Source organism: Carlito syrichta, unplaced genomic scaffold, assembly GCF_000164805.1.
Source record: "Carlito syrichta isolate Samal-C Ts95f unplaced genomic scaffold, Tarsius_syrichta-2.0.1 Scaffold301208, whole genome shotgun sequence".
NCBI lineage: Eukaryota > Metazoa > Chordata > Mammalia > Primates > Tarsiidae > Carlito > Carlito syrichta.
This window is the reverse complement of record NW_007245304.1, coordinates 1-18,958: the sequence shown is the minus strand read 5'-3', so window position 1 is coordinate 18,958 and position 18,958 is coordinate 1. Positions and strand designations below refer to the sequence as shown.

At 42.5% G+C, this 18,958-nt stretch overlaps 1 protein-coding gene across 1 annotated transcript; it reads left to right on the top strand.

Annotated features, from left to right (window-relative positions):
- Nucleotides 1-1,632: 1,632 nt before the first annotated feature.
- On the top strand, nucleotides 1,633-18,958 carry LOC103257041 (ras-related protein Rab-1A; the record flags this gene model as incomplete). Its single annotated transcript, XM_008054779.1, has 5 exons — nucleotides 1,633-1,705; nucleotides 7,953-8,048; nucleotides 16,509-16,604; nucleotides 17,993-18,124; nucleotides 18,380-18,958. Coding segments are annotated over 5 exons (595 nt in total), but the record flags the coding sequence as incomplete, so codon positions are not given.

Here is an 18,958-nt window from a genome sequence, read left to right as displayed (position 1 = left end):
TTCCAGCCTTATGAATTACTCTGAAAGTTACATCTCAGCCTCCCAAAGTACTGGGATTACAGGCACAAGCCTCTGCACCTGGCCTGATTTGCCATATTTCTAGTTTAAAATGTTTATAATATGGGCTATCAGAAGTTAAAATGAAACTTTTTTCTTTTTTGAGTTGGAATCTCACTTTGTCATCCAGGCTGGAGTGCAGTGGCACTCTCACGGCCACCGCAGCCTCGACCTGCTTGACTCATGTGATCCTTCTGCTTCAGCCTTCCAAGTAGCTGGAACCACAGGCATGCGCCACCATGCCCAGCTGATTTTTTTATTTGTTGCAGAAATGAGGTCTCACCATGTTTCCCAGGCTGGTCTCAAACCTGTGGACTCAGGCAATCCTCTCGCCTCTGTCTCCCAAAGTGCTTGGATTATAGTCTTGAACCACTGTGCCCAGCCTAAATTTTTTTAATGGGATAATTTAAGCTATATTCTAGGGAAGGGTCTGTAAAAGCCTCTTCATTGGAGGAGTGCTATGAAATAATTTGATCTTGGAATTTGAAGGTGAAGATATCGTTTCATTGAAAAGAACGATGGAACGTTACCTTTTCTCTATTCTAGTACTGTGGAGGAGCAGGATTTATTTTTATTTTTTGAGTTGGCGTTTCACTCTGTTGCCCAAGCTGGAGTACCAGTGGTGTGAACTAAGGTGCCCAGCAGTAATAGGATTTATTAAATCTCTTGAGTTCTCCAAGAGTGTATATCAGGAATTTCTTTTCCATTCATTCTTTCCTGTAGGTGGAAGTTCACTGATGTCAGAGATCATGGGTTGCATTGCCTGTCTTTTCTTACTTTTTTTTGAGTCGAAGTCTCACTCTGTCGCCCAGGCTGGAGTGCAGTGGCACACTCATGGCCATCACAGCCTCTACCTGCTGGGCTCAGGCGATCCTTCCACCTCAGCCTTCCAAGTAGCTGGAACTACAGGCATGTGCCCATAACACCTGGCTAATTTTTGTTGATTTATTGTAGAGATGAGGTCTTGCCAAGTTGCCCAGGCTGGTCTCAAACCTGTGGGTTCAGGCAGTCCTCTCACCTTTGCCTCCCAAAGTGCTGGGATTATGGGCATGAGCTGCTGCATCAACATTGCCTATCTTACTTTTTTTTTTTTTAGATTGGAAAATATAGTTTATTTAGAAAGTAAATGAGAGAGAGAGAGAAGAATCTCTTCTTTAAGGTAAGGGAGGAAACCAAAGCGAGAAAACATGGCAGCCATAGCTCAAAGAACCATGTGGATGCACCAGAGTTTAACAAAGTAGTGGCTGGAAAGTAAATTAGAGAGAAAGATGCCAGGGAGGATTCACCACCCTATGTAGGGGAGAAGACGAAAACTTAGGGGGAAGCATGGCCTGGCCATAATTCAAAGAACACATGACCAGGCCATAGCTTAGCAGAGCAATTTATATACTTCTGTCATGTTCAGTGATCTGTCAAAAGGGCTGCTGTTGGTTGCAGTGTTAGCTTCTCTTAAACCATGCATAGTTCAGGAGCTGTAGTCTTCACAGTGAGGTGTTACTTGTGACTGTATTTTTGTTGTGGAATGTACAATGCTGTATGCTTTTTATTAATGTGATTTTCTCTTTCTTTTTGCAGTGATTATTTATTCAAATTACTTCTCATTGGCGACTCTGGGGTTGGAAAGTCTTGCCTTCTTCTTAGGTTTGCAGTAAGTTGAAATGCTTTTACAATTAATGGTATGCTTTATGGAGTGTATGTTTTCTAGGTAGGTTAAAAAATTAAACAATTTTATTCAGGATAAGTTAATTCTTCCAGAATTTATGTATTTGTATATATATTTTGCTCTTTTTTCTTATATTTTTTTGAGTTGGAGTCTCACTCTGTCGCCCAGACTGGAGTGCAGTGGCCCCTCCCGGCCACCGCAGCCTCGACCTGCTGGGCTCCAGTGATCCTTCTGCCTCAGCCTTCCAAGTAGTTGGAATTACAGGCATGCGCTACCACGCCTGGCTGATTTTTTGATTTATTGTAGAGATGAGGTCTCGCTGCCCAGGTGGGTCTCGAACCCGCGGCCTCAGGCAGTCCACTCACCTCAGCCTCCTAAAGGCGCGGGATTACAGGCTGAGCCACTGAGCCCGGCTATATATTTTGTTCTTAAGTCAGAGTCTTACTCTGTTGCCCAGGCTGGAGTGCAGTGGCATGATCATGGCCACTGTAGTCTTGACCTGCTGAGCTTGGGCCATCTTTATACCTCAGCCTTTCAAGTAGCTGGAACCACAGGTGCACCAGCACGCCTAGCTGATTTTTTTATTTTTAATTTTAATTTTTGATTTGGAGTCTCACTCTGTCACCCAGACTGGAGTGCAGGGGTATGCTCCCAACCACCGCAACCTCGACCTGCTGGGCTCTGGCGATCCTCCAGCCTCAGCCTTCCAACTAGCTGGAACTACAGGTGTGCTCTACCACGCCTGGCTAATTTTTGGCTTATTGTAGAGACGAGGTCTCGTCAAGTTGCCCAGGTAGGTCTTGAACCTGCGGGCTCAGGCAAGGTACTCACCTCGACCTCCCAAAGTGCTGAGATTACAGGCTGAGCCACCAAGCCTGGCCTGATTTTTTTATTTCTTATAGGCATGAGGTCTCACCAGGTTGCCCAGGCTGATCTTGAACTCCAGGACTCAGGCAGTCCTCTTGCCTCCACCTCCCAAAGTGCTGAGATTACAGGTGTGAGCCACCACCAGGCCTAGAATTTATATACTTTTTTTTTTTTTTGAGTCGGAGTCTCACTCTGTCACCCATACTGGAGTGCAGCAGCTGCTCCCGGCCACCGCAGCCTCAACCTGCTGGGCTCTGGCGATCCTTCCACCTTAGCCTTCTGAGTAGCCGGAACTACAGGCGTGCGCTACCATGCCTGGCTAATTTTTTGATTTATTGTAGAGATGAGGTCTCGCCAAGTTGCCCAGGCAGATCTCGAACCTGCGGGCTCATGCAATCCACTCACCTCAGCCTCCCAAAGTGCTGGGATTACAGGCTGAGCCACCGAGCCCGGCTAAATTTATATACTTAAAGCCTCCAAATATACAAATATATTCCCAGTGGTATGTTGAATTGTTAAATAGAACAGTCCTTGGCTGGATGTGTGACTTATGCCTATAATCCCAGTACTTTGGGAGGCTGAGGCAGGAGGATTGCTTGAGTCCAGGAGTTCAAGACCTTGGCAACATAGCAAGACCGTGGCTCTACAAAACAAGACAAAAAATTAGCTGGACATGATGGCACACACCTGTAGTTCCAGCTACTCAGGAGACTGAGGTGGGAGGATCGCTTGAGCATTGTAGGCTGTGGTGAGTCATGATCATGTCACTGCGGTCTGACCTGGGTGACAGAGTGAGGCCCTAGCCCCCCATCTCCCCACAAAAACCAGTCCAATTAAATACTATTCCTAATTAAATTAAATATAATTTATTTTCCCTTAAAAGAAATTTAGCTAGCTAAATATGGTTGGCTATACAAGGGGACCCCCCCCAAAAAACTCAAAATTTATAAAAGATTGTATACGTTTACATGTTTAAAACTTCAGTCACCTTCAAAGTACTCTCTGGTGCAATACACCTATTGAGATGCTTTCTCCACTGCTCAAGAGTTTTTTAACTCATCCATTTTGATGCCTTTTAGTGCTTTTGCTGTTTTTTTGTTTCACCTCTTCCACATCGGCAAAGTGTTTCTCTTTGAGGACTTTTTTCATTGGGGAAACAGAAAGCTTGCTTGGGTTGAGATTGGATGAATAGGGTGGGTGAGGCACAGGGGTCATGCCGTGTTTGGTCAAAAACTGCTGAACACTCAGCACAGCATGTACAGCTGAGCTCACTAGTTACCCATTATGAAATGGGCAAACACATTGAGAGAATCTCAGAAAAATTGACTGAAGGTGAACGTAGCCTCTCATAACAATGCTAGCTGGTACACTCATGCCAGTGGGTTCTTAAAACACTTAACCTAGTGGAGGAAGCTTGTACTATAAGGGGGCTGCCCTCTAAAAAAATCCGTTGGTTTTTTTTTTTTTTTTTGCCTCCTCGTAAAATCTAATACTCTTGGTTGAGGTCATACAGTGGTTCGTTCCAATATAGGTAGCGAGGTAAGGGGGAAATAGGTGGCCTGTTGAAAGTGACTTGATAAAAGTAAATCTTCAAGTTAAATTTTAGTAGAATAAAAAATAAAAGCAGAGCCAAGGCATGGCTACTTTGCCAGCTACTTGGGAGGCTGTCCTGGGAGGATCACTTGGAGCCAGGAGTTTGAGATCACCCTGGGCCACGTAGCAAGACTCCATCTCTCAAAAAGAAAAAATAGGGCCTGGTACAAACTTTGTTGGACAATGGGATACTGAAACTGACAAACAGATAAAGGACTTTTGACCTAGTAGAATACATAGTCTTTATCAACTGCCTTCAAATTTAGTATGTTTCCTTTTTAGTATCTAGAGCACTGGTTCTCAGAGCATGGAGTCTCATCCGTGAGGTCAAAACTGTAACACTAAGGCATTAGTATTTCTACTAAATAAATACTTCTTTAGTAATGATAGTAATACAAAAGACATTTGTTGTTGTTTTTTGATTTTTTTTTTTTTTAGTTGGAGTCTCACTTTGTCGTCCAGACCAGAGTGCAGTGGCCGCTGCCGGCCACCGCAGCCTCGACCTGCTGGGTTCTGGCGATCCTTCTGCCTCAGCCTTCCAAGTAGCTGGAACTACAGGCGTGCTACCACGCCCGGCTAATTTTTTGATTTATTGTAGAGATGAGATCTCGCCAAGTTGCCCAGGCAGGTCTTGAACCCGCGGGCTCAGACAATCCACTCACCTCAGCCTCCCAAGGAGAACAAAAGACATTTGTATTTTTCGCTTTGTTAACATTAGCTCTGATGGCAGTGATGGGTAAAACTGCTGCTGGTACTTGACTACATACATCATGGCAGTGCTGGTGTTCTTCCCCTTTGTGTACTCATAGGACATACATAAATACATAAATACCATTTCAACTTAAAATGGTCTGTGACAAGCCAGGCTTGGTGGCTCAGCCTGTAATCCCGCGCCTTTGGGAGACTGAGGTGAGTGGATTGCCTGAACCTGCGGGTTCGAGACCCACCTGGGCAGCGAGACCTCATCTCTACAATAAATCAGAAAATCAGCCGGGCATGGTGCGCATGCCTGTAATTCCGGCTACTTGGAAGGCTGAGGGGGAAGGATCGCTGGAGCCCAGCAAGTCGAGGCTGCGGTGGCCAGGAGCGGCCACTGCACTCCAGTCTGGGCGACAGAGTGAGACTCCAACTCAAAAAAAAAAAAAAAAATGGTCTGTGACAAAACTGTTAAAATAATTACTTTTTAGAATTGTGGATCCTTCCGTGTTCTTTAAAAAATATTCTCTGGAGAAATGGGAAGTACATATAAAGCACTTTTTACTGCACACTGGAGTAACGTGTTAGTTATCTGGAGGAAGAGTAAAGCACTTGTAGTTTATTGAGTTGCAAGCTGAACTAGCTGTTTTTTTCATGGAACATCATTTTTTTTACTTGAAAGAACTGCTAACATACAGTTGTTTTTGGCATATATATTTCTTGTCATTTCAAGAAAAGTAGCTGTAAGCATTTGTTGCCCATTATAAGATTTAAATCTTCAAGGGAAAATTAGAATTTTAAGAAACTATTTATTCACCATTATGAGCTTGACAGTGTTTCAAATACTTAAAGACTTTTTCTGATGAGATGAGTGGTGATATTATTGAAGGTCATTTAAAAAATCTTAAATAGCCGGGCTCGGTGGCTCAGCCTGTAATCCCGCGCCTTTGGGAGGCTGAGGTGAGTGGATTGCCTGAGCCTGCGGGTTCGAGACCCACCAGGCAACTTGGCAAGACCTCATCTCTACAATAAGCAACAAAAAAATCAGCCAGGTGTGGTAGCGTGTGCCTGTAATTTCAGCTACTCAGAAGGCTGAGGTGGAAGGATCGCCAGAGCCCAGCAAGTCGAGGCTGCTGTGGCCAGCAGCGGCCACTGCACTCCAGTCTGGGTGACAGAGTGAGACTCCAACTCAAAAAAAAAAAATCTAAAATAGCATAATTTGTTTTAATATAATAGTTAAAAATGAAACCATGAAATACTGGAATAAAGCACAGATAGCTCTTTAATATTGGTGTAAAGGTATTTTCTTTTTTTAATTATTTTTTTATTTTTTTTGAGTCAGAATCTCACTTTGTCACCCAGACTGAGTGCAGTGGCATGCTCACGGCCACTGCAGCTTCGACCTGCGGGGCTTAGGTGATCCTTTCACCTTAGCCTTCCAAGAAGCTGGGACTACAGGCTACCCTGCCCGGCTAATTTTTTGATTTATTGTAGAGATGTGATCTCACTAAGTAGCCCAGGCTGGTCTCGAATCCCTGGGCTCAGGCCATCCTCTAACCTCGGCCTCCCAAAGTGTTGGGATTATAGGCATGAGCCACCACACCTGGCCTGTTTATTATTATTATTATTATTATTATTACTATTATTGAGTTGGAGTTTCACTGTTGCCCAGGCTGGAGTGCACGGCCACCCCAGCTTCAACCTGCTGGGCTCTGGTGATCCTTCCACCTCAGTGTTCAAAGTAACTGGAACCACAGGCATGTGCCACCATGCCATGGGTCAGGTAAGAAATAAAATAATTTAATTTATTAATTTAAAATAAAATAAAAATGAAATGAAAGTAAAAATGTTTAAATGGTCAACATAGTAAGACCTCGTTTCTACAAAAAAATAAATTTATAAATTAGCTGGGTATGGTGGCACATGCCTGTAGTCCCATCTACTCAGGAAGCTGAGGCAGAAGGATTGCCTGAGACCAAGAGGTCGATGCTATGGTGAGCCATAATGGTGCCACTGCACTCCAGCCTGGGTGACAGAGTGAGGCCTCCGACTAGTAATAGTAATAATGATAGGGTGAAATTTTTTTGACCTCCATAGCATTGTTTTTACTTAATTATATTTCAGTAGATTTAGGAATACGGGTGGTTTTGGGTGAATTGTATCATGGTGAAGAAGCCTGGGCTTTTAGTGTACTTGTCACCCAACTAGTATACATTGTGCCCAGTAGGTAATTTTTAACCCTCCCGTTACGTCCTCCCCCACCCTCGAGTTTCCAGTGTCTGTTATGCCATTCTGTATGCCTTTGTGGACTAAAAGAGTGAATTTTATGTTTATGCATCATATCACAATTTTAAAAAAATCATAACAAGGAAATAAAATGAACTTCTAGAAAAATCTGCAAGAGGATAGTGAAATGATCGTTGCTTTGTGGTGAATAAATTGAGTGGGAAGAGAGCAGGAATTTTGCTAATTAGTGATTAGAGGAATCATTCATAATCATTGAACATATAAAACATTTTTCTTTTTTTTGAGTTGGAGTCTCACTTTGTTGCCCAGGCTGGAGTGCAGTAGCATGTTCACAGCCACCCCAGAGTTAACTCGCTGGGCTCCAGTGATCCTTCCACCTCAGCCTTCCAAGTAGCCGGAACTACAAGCGTGCACTACCACACCCAGCTAATTTTTTAATTTGTTGTAGAGTCGAGGTCTCGCCAAGTTCCCCGGGCTGGTCTCAAACCAGCGGGTTCAGGCAATCTACTCACCTCGGCTTCCCAAAGTGCTGGAATTACAAACTGATCCACCAAGCCCAGCCAAAACATTTTTCTGTATGATGTATGTAAAGAATTTGCCAAGGAATGTCTTGAAAAAATAAGAATTGTTATTGAAAAGATCTTCAGGAAAGAAGAAATTAACTGTTAAATAGTGCTTTGTAATCAGAATATGAAGTGAATACTGAAGCAGGATGTAGTGAATGTTTGTCAGTATGTTATGCTTTATAAACTTTGTAAATAAAAGTAAACATTTTTAAATTTATGCTTTTGAACAATAATTTTAAACATTAACTTTTTTCGCCCTTTAGGATGATACATATACAGAAAGCTACATCAGTACAATTGGCGTGGATTTCAAAATAAGAACTATAGAGTTAGACGGGAAAACAATCAAGCTTCAAATAGTAAGTGATTTTTGGCTAGAAGTTTTTTAAAAAATTATTTTGGTAAATTTGGAATGTATAATTATTTTACATATGCAATATACTAATAACTGAGTATGAAGTGTCTTAAGAATCATGTATCTGTGATAGAGTGGTACACTAAGAATTACTTAGATTTTAAAATATTAAGATTTTCCTTGCCGGGCTTGGTGGCTCACCCTATAATCCCAGCACTTTGGGAGGCCAAGGTGAGTGGATTGCCTGAGCCCGCAGGTTCGAGACCCGCCTGGGCAACTTGGCGAGACCTCATCTCTACAATAAATCAAAAATCAGCCGGGTATGGTAGCACACGCCTGTAGTTCCAGTTACTTGGAAGGCTGAGGCGGAAGGATCGCTGGAGCCCAGCAGATCGAGGCTGTGGGGGCCGGGAGTGGCCACTGCACTCCAGTCTGGGTTACAGAGTGAGACTCCAACTCAAAAAAGAAAAAGAAGATTTTCCTCATTAAATTTTCTGTTAATAAAACACAGAAATGTATGTCTTAAGTCAGACTTGGTCCTGGTGTCCTTTTATCAGTGGCAGTCTGAGTTCAAGTTTTCTTTTTGTACAGTGAAAATGTTATTAACTGTTTTTATATGTCTTTTACTGTGCCAAGTGATGTGGAACATCAAAAGAAACCCAGGAGAGGTTCTTTATATATGGCTTAATTGAAGAGAAATATTTATTTAGTGTTTTTTTATTAGATAGTATGTATCAATTCTGTAGAAACATAGAATTTTGTTGGAAACGATCTTAGCTTTTCTTTTTTTTTTTAAGTCAGAGTCTCACTGTGTTGCCCAGACTGGAGTGTAGTGGCACACTCATGGCCACTGCAGCCTTGACTTACTGGGCTCAGGTGATGCATCCACCTCAGCTTTCCAAGTAGCTGAAACCACAGGCATGTGCCATCCATGCCTGGCTAATTTTTTGATTTATTGTAGAGATGAGGTCTCGCCATGTTGGTCAGGTTGGTCTCAAACCCCTGAGTTCAGGCAATGCTCTCACCTCCACCTCCCAAAGTACTGGGATTACAGGCTTGAGCCACCACACCTGACTGGTTTTTCTAACATGTTAATTTTATTGCTCAAAAAGTGGATGACTTGTTTACAGTTACTGATAGAACCAAGTGATCCATAGCTCTCTGGCATCAATATTTTGTGTCCCTGTGCCATCCTAACCCCTTTATCCAGCTTTACACCCCCAGCCCCCAGTTAAATATAGGCAATTGTAATGGTTCAGTTGTATATCTTCAGTATGGGTCTGAGTCCTGTTGGTGTGGGCACATCTGTGGTCTTATTTTAAAAATCTTTCCGTATTTTAGAGTAGCCTGTGAGGTCCCATAGGAAACCAGAGATTGTTCTTTTCATGAAAGTGATGACACATTGAACTGGAAGGAGTGCTGGGTTTGGAGTCAGAAGACTTATTCTTCTGGTTCTGACATTTATGAGGAGGAAAATAAGGTACATGACAAAAGATAGGAGGATGTGGATTTTGATACAATAAACACGCTTGATATATCAAGTTAGGGCTTGTAAGGATACAGTTATCAGAAATAGCTTGAGACACTTTACATCAGTGAACAAATTACCTTCTATATTTTTTCCATTATATGTATAGTGCCAACTTTTAATTTGGCACCATAAAGAGTACATGAAGTTCCACCCAAACCTGTAATATTAACAGGGTTCCCAGCGCCCAGGCCTGTTAAGAACTGGGCCGCACAGCAGCAGGTGAATAATAGACCAGTGGAGCTCCATCTTCTTTCAGATAAGCAGTGGCATTACATTCTCATAGGAGCACAAACCCTATTGTGAACTGTGCATGTGAGGGATCTAGGTTGCACACTCCTTTGAGAGTCTAATGCCTGATGATTCCCCTTGCCCACCATCTGTGGAAAAATTGTCTTTCGTGAAACTGGTCCTTGTGCCAAAAAGGATAGGGACTACTGGTATAAGTACTGATTATGTTGTGTGTGACCGTGGTTTTCCTAAGATATGGGTGTGTATTTGTGAAACATTCATATTTTTGTTACTTTTCTGTGGCTGTAAGGGATCTTATAGGTCACTCTTGATCTAACTTACATCTTTTTTATGTTTTATACAAGTTTTTTGTAGAGAACGGGTCTTGCTGTTTTGTCCAGGCTGGTGTCAAACTCTTGACCTCAAGTGATTCTCCTGCCTTGGCTTCCCAAAGTGCTGGGATTACCGTCAATAAGCCATTGTACTTGGCCTGCTTTTCGTCGTTAATATGAATTTCCTTTCCATATCTGATAGCTTTTTTTTAAAAACATATTTGGGAGGCTTGTCATTTTCCAAAGCAGCTAGTTGCATTTATAAATAACCTCTAGTTGTTAATTCTTTATAATGCACTGAAGCCTGTTTCCTTTCACTGTTATTCCTCTGCCTTTTGGAGCTGCCTGAAAAAGATTAATTCCTCTTCTGTTGGCAGGCTGCCCTTCAGATTGATTTAATCACAACCTTCTACCTCTGGAGTCTTACCATTCCTTTCTATAAAGCAATTGGGGTTACCCTTGCATTTTATAAGTGCCCTTTATTAACATGTGATTCTTAAAATCACATGTGATATATAACACATGAGGTAAATGCTCTCTTGATTTGAACTCTGAATGAATTTCTTATTTTAATTTTCCCTCTTGAACTTCAGGGGCTCATGCCCCTTTCTCATTGTCGATCAGGGATATAAAGAAAAAGCCTGAGTTTGTATTTGCTGTCTCAATAGCCATATTATTTAGTAGTTTGGGTCTTGAGGTTTTTGATTTGCTTGTTTTGTTGTTTTAACTACAATGTTAAAAAATACTCATGCTCAGGACTCAAGTAATTCTAATTTATTATGCCTCTTTGGGAACTGGCAGAGAGTAGGGAGGAAAGGAAATGGATTTTTTTTTTACAAGCTTCACAGATCGTTTTTGATATGCAACCCAGGTGAAAACCACTGAATTCCAACCTGCCATTAGGAAAATTACCTAAAACAAAACCACATGAATTTGAAAAGGTGAGGGGAAGGATAGGGGAAAGAGTTTGGAAAGAGAAATATAAAGCAAATATAGAAATAGAGGAAATACTCAAAAGCCAGTTAGCAGTTAATGGTATCAGACGAAGTATAATTTTTGTTTTTATTTATTTATTTATTTATTTATTTATTTGGAGTTGAAGTCTCATTCCGTCGCCCAGACTGGAGTGCAGTGGCATGCTCCCAGCCTCCGCAGCCTCTACCTGCTGGGCTCTGGCGATCATTCTGCTCAGCCTTCCAAGTAGCTGGAACTACAGGCGTGCGCTACCACGCCTGGCTAATTTTTTGATTTTTTTATTGTAGAGATGAGGTCTCGCCAAGTTGCCCAGGCGGGTCTCGAACCCGTGGGCTCAGGCAATTCATTCACCTCGGCCTCCCAAAGCACAGGATTACAGGCTGAGCCACCGAGCCCAGCCTTGTTTTTTTTGAGATAGGGTCTCTTTCACCCAGGCTGGAGGGCAGTAACACAATCACAGGTCACTGCGGCTTCAACCTTCTGGGCTCAGGCGATCCTCCTGCCCACAGCCTCCCAAGTAGTTGGGACTACAGGCGTGTGCCACCATGTCCAACTGATACTTTGATTTTTGGTCGAGACGCGGTCTCGCTATGTTGCCTAAGCTGGTCTTGAACTCCTGGGCTCAAGCGATTCTGTTGCCTAGGCCTCCAAAAGTGCTGGGATTACAGGCATGAGCCACTGCACCCAGCTAGACAAAGTAGGATGTAAGCAAGAATCAAGGGGATGCTACGTAATAATCGAGGGAAAAAAATCTTGAATTTGTATGTGCCTTATAGTACAAATATGTAAATCAAAACACTGAAAGAATGAAGGAGATACAAATCTAAGATCATGATGAGAAGATTTTAACTATGTTAGAAACTATTTTTTAATTAAAAAAATGTATTTTTTGCTGGGCATGGTGACTCACGCCTGCAATCCTAGCACTTTGGGAGGATGAGAGGAGAAGATTGCCAGGGTTCAGAGGTTTCAGACCAGCCTGAGCAACATGGCGAGACCTCGTCTACAATAAATCAAAAACTTAGCTGGGCATGGTGGCGCACGCCTGTGGTTCTAGCTGTTTGGAAGGCTGAGACAGAGGGATCACCTGAGCCTAGCAGGTCGAGGCTGTGGTGGTTGTGCGCATGCCACTGCACTCCAGCCTGGGTGACAGAGTGAGACTTCGACTCAAAAAAATAAATATATGTATATTTATTTTATTTCAGTAGTTTTAGTCGGTACAAATAGTTTAGTTACATGGTTGCATTGTATAGTGGCAAAAAAGTCTGGACTTTAAATGTACCCACCACTGCCCCCTGTGCATTTTGTACCCAACAGGTGATTTTTTTGTTCCCCCAACCCTTTCCATCCCTCTCTCTTCTGAGTCTCCAGTGTCCACTGTACCATTTTCTATGGCTTTGCGATCCTTAGTTTAGCTGCCACTTACTTATAAGTGAGAACATGAAGTGTTTTTTTTTTGTTTGTTTGTTTTTTGAGTTGGAGTCTCACTCTGTCGCCCAGACTGGAGTGCAGCGGCCGCTCCCAGCCACCGCAGCCTCGACCTGCTGGGCTCCGGCGATCCTTCCGCCTCAGCCTTCCGAGTAGCCAGAATTACAGGCGCACGCTATCATGCCCGGCTAATTTTTTTATTTATTGTAGAGATGAGGTCTAACCAAGTTGCCCAGGTTGGTCTCGAACCCATGGGTTCAGGCAGTCCTCTCACCTTGGCCTCCCAGAGTGCTGGGATTATAGACATGAACCACTGCTCCCGGCCTGTTTTTAATTTTTAAAAAAGGGTCTTCTGTGACTGATATTTAAAAAATCTAAACATGATTTTTCTTTTTTTTTTTTTTTTTTTTGAGTTATAGTCTCACTCTGCTGCCCAGACTGGAGTGCAGTGGCATACTCATGGCCACTGCAGCCTCGATCTGCTGGGCTCAGGTGATCCTTCCATCTCAGCCTTCCAAGTAGCTGGAACTACAGGCACATGCCACCACGCTCAGCTAATTTTTTTATTTATTGTAGGGACAAGGTCTCGCCATCATGCCCAATGCTGGTCTCCAACCCCTGGGCTCAGGCAGTCCTCTCACCTCAGTCCTCCAAGTGTTGAGATTACAGGCGTGAGCCTGAATCAGTGAGTGACTGATTTTATTTTTAATACTATTACATTTCCTCTTGCTTGGCTTCAGTTATCCTTCCAAGTTTTCTAGGTCTTTCAGAATCTTGATCTGTTGACTTTTTTTTTTTTTTGAGTTGGAGTCTCACTCGGTTGCCCAGACTGGAGTGCAGTGGCCGTTCCCGGCCACCGCAGCCTCGCCTGCTGGGCTCCGGCGATCCTTCCGCCTCAGCCTTCCGAGTAGCCGGAATTACAGGCGCGCGCTACCATGCCCGGCTAATTTTTTGATTTATTGTAGAGATGAGGTCTCGCTGCCCAGGCGGGTCTCGAACCCACGGGCTCAGGCAATCCACTCACCTCAGCCTCCCAAAGGCGCGGGATGACAGGCCGAGCCACCGAGCCCGGCTGACTTATATTTTAATTTTTTCTTTGCAGCTTTCAAGTTGACATCTGGGTCTTTATCAAAGTTTGTTGGATTACAGAACATTCATCAGGGTAGGGCAGGTATGGAGCCCAGTCGCATGCCATGGAAGACCTGTCTGTGACTTGTCATTCATCAGGCGTAATAGAAGTGCCTTCGTTACACCAGGCACTTGGAGGTTACAGAGAGGAATAAAACAGCCTGTTAGTAGTCAGTCTCTTTTCAGTGGGAGAGAAGAATGTGGACAGATCAGTTATCCTGTGATCGAGGGGTAATGAGAACTATATGCAAAGCGTGATGTGATTTCAAGGAGAGTGCTGTTAGGATGTAGAGTGAGGAAAGTTTTCAGTGACAAGGAAACGTTAGAAATTTTACTCTTTCTGCAACATGTGGTGCCTGTAGTCCTAGTTACTTGGGTGTCTGAGTCAGGAGGATTGCTTGAGCCCAGGATTTCGGGACCAGCCTGGGCAACATAGCGAGACCCTATCTCAAAAAAAAGAAGAAAAAGAAATTTTACCTTTTGGATGCCATTACTTTATTCAACTATAATTCTTTCCTAACTTACAGTCAAAAAACATTTTTCCATTTCTTGTGCTATCTTTGAGAAAGGGGTTGGTGAACAGGGAGACAGAAACTAATATTTTATTGAGTGGCTTCTATAGTCAGGTACAGTGGTAGGTATTTTACAAACATTAGTTTGTCCCTTTAGCAGTTGTATAAGATGGGTAGTATGTAGGATTAATGGATGAAAAAACTGTTAGGTGACTCTCTCTAGCATTAAATAACCAGGAATCTGGATTTGTTGTTTTGAAGTCAGGTTGGCTTGACGCCAGAGTTGATGCTTCACCAAGGATATCCTGAAATACTTTTGAGGCTCTTTGTTGATTGCTATCTAAATAGTCTTCTGAGCTCTTAGGCTTAGTAGTTTGGCCAAAAAAGGAAATGAAGCCTGCGGTGATTTGTATTTTCATTTGTTTTTTAGATTAACAACTATAAGCATTTTATATTATTTGCTTCATTATTATTTTTTCCTAGGGGTGGAGAGTATTAAAGTAAATTACAGACTTTATGATATCTTACTCCAACATGTTTCAGTATGCATCTTTTTTTTTTTTTGAGTCGGGGGTCTCACTCTATCACTCAGACTAGAGTGCAGTGGCCGCTCCCAGCTACCGCAGCCTCGACCTGCTGGGCTCTGGCAATCCTTCCGCCTCAGCCTTCCAAGTAGCTGGAACTACAGGCGCACACTACCACGCCTGGCTAATTTTTGATTTATTGTAGAGATGAGGTCTTGCCAAGTTGCTCAGGTGAGTCTCGAACCTGTGGGCTCAGGCAGTCCACTTACCTCGGCCTCCCAAAGCGCTGGGATTACAGGCTGAGCCACTGAACCCGGCCCAGTATGCATCTTTATTTTACAATTACTATTTTGTTATCATACCTAATAAAATTGACACTAATGCCTAATACCTTAGTATACATTCTGTCTTCAGATTTTCCAAAATTGCAACTTGTTTTTTTTTTAAGTCGGCGTCTCACTCTGTCACCCAGGCTGGAGTGTAGTGACATGCTCACAGCCACCACAGCCTCAACATACTGGGCCCAGGTGATCCTTCCACCTCAGCCTTCCAAGTAGCTTGCACTACAGGTGTATGCCACCACACCCAGCTAATTTTTTGTTCTATTGTAGAGACAAGGTCTCGCCATTTTGTCTAGGCTGGTCTCGAATCTGAGCTCAGACAGTCCTCTCACCTCCGCCTCCCAGAGTGCTGTTATTACAGGCGTGAGCCACTGTGCCTGGCTGCAATTACCAGCTCCATGTTGGCTGCATCGGGAAAAGTTAGCAATTTTACTGAATGCTACTGAACTTTTTTTTTTGTTATGCTTTGCCATTGAAAACCTTAGGCTCAGTGTCAGTTATACCCCACAACTTTACAATACCCTTTTCCCCAAAGACTTGCATCTTAATCTCCACTTGTCTTAGGCTTGAGTCTTTTTTTTGGTAATTGTAACCATTTCATTATTTTTCCATCACTGTTAATCAAGATGTTGCCTTTTGCCAGTATCTTTTAGTGGAGTATATAGATTTTCCAATTATTTAGATTTTTTTTTAAAGAAGCCATTGTCCAGAAGCAGTTTTTGTTTTGTTTTGTTTTTTGAGTCAGAGTATCATTGTGTCGCCCAGGCTGGAGTGCAGTGGCATGCTCACAGCTATCTCAAGCCTTGACCTGCTGGACTCTGGTGACCCTTCCAAGTAGCTGGAACCACAGGCACATGCCACCATTCCCAGCTAATTTTTTGTCTTATCGTAAAGACTAGGTCTGCCAAGTTAAGGTTGCCCTGGCTGGTCTTGAACCCCTGGTTTAGGCAATCCTCTCGCCTTAGCCGCTCAAAGTGCTGGGATTACAGGTATGAGCCACCATGCCTGGCTACTGTGCTATCTTATCTGGTAGTTGGCTGAATCCAGTTCTTCCAGTGTTTTCTGTGATTGTAAAATGTGCTAGTAAGTGAGTTTGCTTTAATGTATGGGAGTTTTGTGTAGAAGAGGGCTTTAGGCCAGTAGCTTTCTTAATCATGTCAACCTGTATGGATTCATACTGAATGCCTACCATGGTGTTGAAGGCTGTAGGGTAGGTGAAAAGTATGACATAGTTCCTGCTCTCCAAGAGTTTATAATGTTGGTGTCATTACCACAAGTTCAGTTGAAGGGACTCTCTTCTGGACACTCAAGTACTTGGCATTTACGTGAAATGAGTGTGAGAGTGCTTTCATATCAAATCCTGACAATTTCCACAGCTATGAAAACTGTTTTCTCTCCTTCTGCACTTTTCCCCTTCCTCTTCTCTATTTTAACAAAATTGTTTGGATTTCTTGTTTTGTAATAGTGGGACACAGCTGGCCAAGAAAGATTTCGAACAATCACTTCCAGTTACTACAGAGGAGCCCATGGCATCATAGTTGTGTATGATGTGACAGATCAGGTAAGTTCCAAAAGGAGATTCTCTTACAGTGACAAAGCAGGAAGTTACTGTTTGATAAATGTCAGATTCATTTACTTTGCATATAGGCCATCAGTATTTTTTTTTATGGCAGAAAACTGGGCTACTCCCAAATATGAGTGTGAATCACTTAAAAGACATTTGTTTCATTTTCCTTTAGTTAATAGAAAATTAGTAATTAGTATTACATTTGCTTTCATGGGTTTCTGGTTGTACTTATTATTAACTAATTTTGTATATACAGCCAAGATTCTAACATACAGGCAGCAGTCTGTAGGGAATCGCAAGTTGTTACATTTATGCTGTGTTCTTGGTGTTAAGTATTAACTGCAATTTGCCTGGTAATTGGAATTTGTCCATCAGAATTGCCAAATGTGGGATCAGGGGTCTCTACCTGTGGAGGCTGTGGTTCAGAAATAAAGGATTTGAATAGGATGAGCTTTAGGAGGACTTGAGTGGGAGAATGAAAATCTGAAGATAGCTGAGAGAAGGCGGGGTGGGGGGGTGTAGAGAAAAATGTGGGACAGTATGAAGAATGCGGCCCGAAGGCCAGCAGATTTCAGGATATTTTTCTTGTAGTAAATGTTAAGTATGAGCAGAGATGACGTACATAACATATCTAGATTCGGTGCCATTAGACGCACTGGATGGATCATATTAACCAGATGATGCTAATTAAAAAAAAAATTCTTGTTTGAGACCAGTCTGGGCAACATAGTAAGACCTCATCTCTACAGAAAATAAAAAATTTAGCCGGGTACGGTGGCACACACCTGTAATCCCAGTTACTCAGGATGCTGAGATGGATCACCTGAACCCAGTAGGTCGAGGCTGCTGCTGTGAGCCATAATCATGCCACTGTACTTTATCCTGGGAGTGAGACCTGACTAAAGAAAAAACACAATAAGAAATCTCTAGTTATATTACCATGAAATATTTTTATTATTTATTTATTTGAAAGTTACATCTTTGAGTCATAGACAAAAATCTATTTTTTTTGAGTAGGAGTCTCACCCTGTCTCCCAGGCTGGAGTGCAGTGGTATGCTCACAGTCACTGCAGCCTCGACCTGCTGGGCTCAGGAGATCCTTCCATCTCGGCCTTCCAGGTAGCTGGAACTACAGGCACGCACCACTGTCCCCAGCTAATTTATTTTGATTTATTGTAGAGATGAGGTCTCACTAAGTTGTCCAGGCTGGTCTCGAACCCATGGGCTCAAGCAATCCTCTCACCTCGGCTCGGTGCTGTGATTATAGGCTTGAGCCACAAGGCCCGGCTCTCACTAGCTTTGTTATTTGTCTGTTAGGTCGGGAAGAATGCTTGTTTATTACAGTACTATATTATCATACTTTCAAATGTCTGTCTTTTTAGGAGTCCTTCAATAATGTTAAACAGTGGCTGCAGGAAATAGATCGTTATGCCAGTGAGAACGTCAACAAATTGTTGGTAGGGAACAAATGTGATCTGACCACAAAGAAAGTAGTAGATTACACAACAGCAAAGGTATGCTTAAAGTTTGATTTTCAAACTGAATTTGCAGGTGTTGAATTTGAATTCTGTATGGGTATGGAGTCACACTATGGCTATAAGCACCTTAACTTTTAAAAATACGTGCAATAGAATACTGTGGCAGTGACAATTAGTGTGATGTCTGTTTGGATTCAGTGAACTTAGTTCTTCCTCACTCTCCATTATAGATGGTAGAAATGAACTAAGTGAAAAAGATTTTTCCGTGTTAATTGTGTCTTATTTTCTTAGGAATTTGCTGATTCCCTTGGAATTCCATTTTTGGAAACCAGTGCTAAGAACGCAACAAATGTAGAACAGTCTTTCATGACGATGGCAGCTGAGATTAAAAAACGAATGGGTCCTGGAGCAACAGCTGGTGGTGCAGAGAAGTCCAATGTTAAAATTCAGAGCACTCCGGTCAAGCAGTCAGGTGGAGGTTGCTGCTAAAATTTGCCTCCGTCCTTTTCTCACAGCAATGAATTTGCAATCTGAACCCAAGTGAAAAAACAAAATTGCCTGAATTGTACTGTATGTAGCTGCACTACAACAGATTCTTACCGTCTCCACAAAGGTCAGAGATTGTAAATGGTCAATACTGACTTTTTTTTTATTCCCTTGACTCAAGACAGCTAACTTCATTTTCAGAACTGTTTTAAACCTTTGTGTGCTGGTTTATAAAATAATGTGTGTAATCCTTGTTGCTTTCCTGATACCAGACTGTTTCCCGTGGTTGGTTAGAATATATTTTGTTTTGATGTTTATATTGGCATGTTTAGATGTCGGGTTTAGTCTTCTGAAGATGAAGTTCAGCCATTTTGTATCAAACAG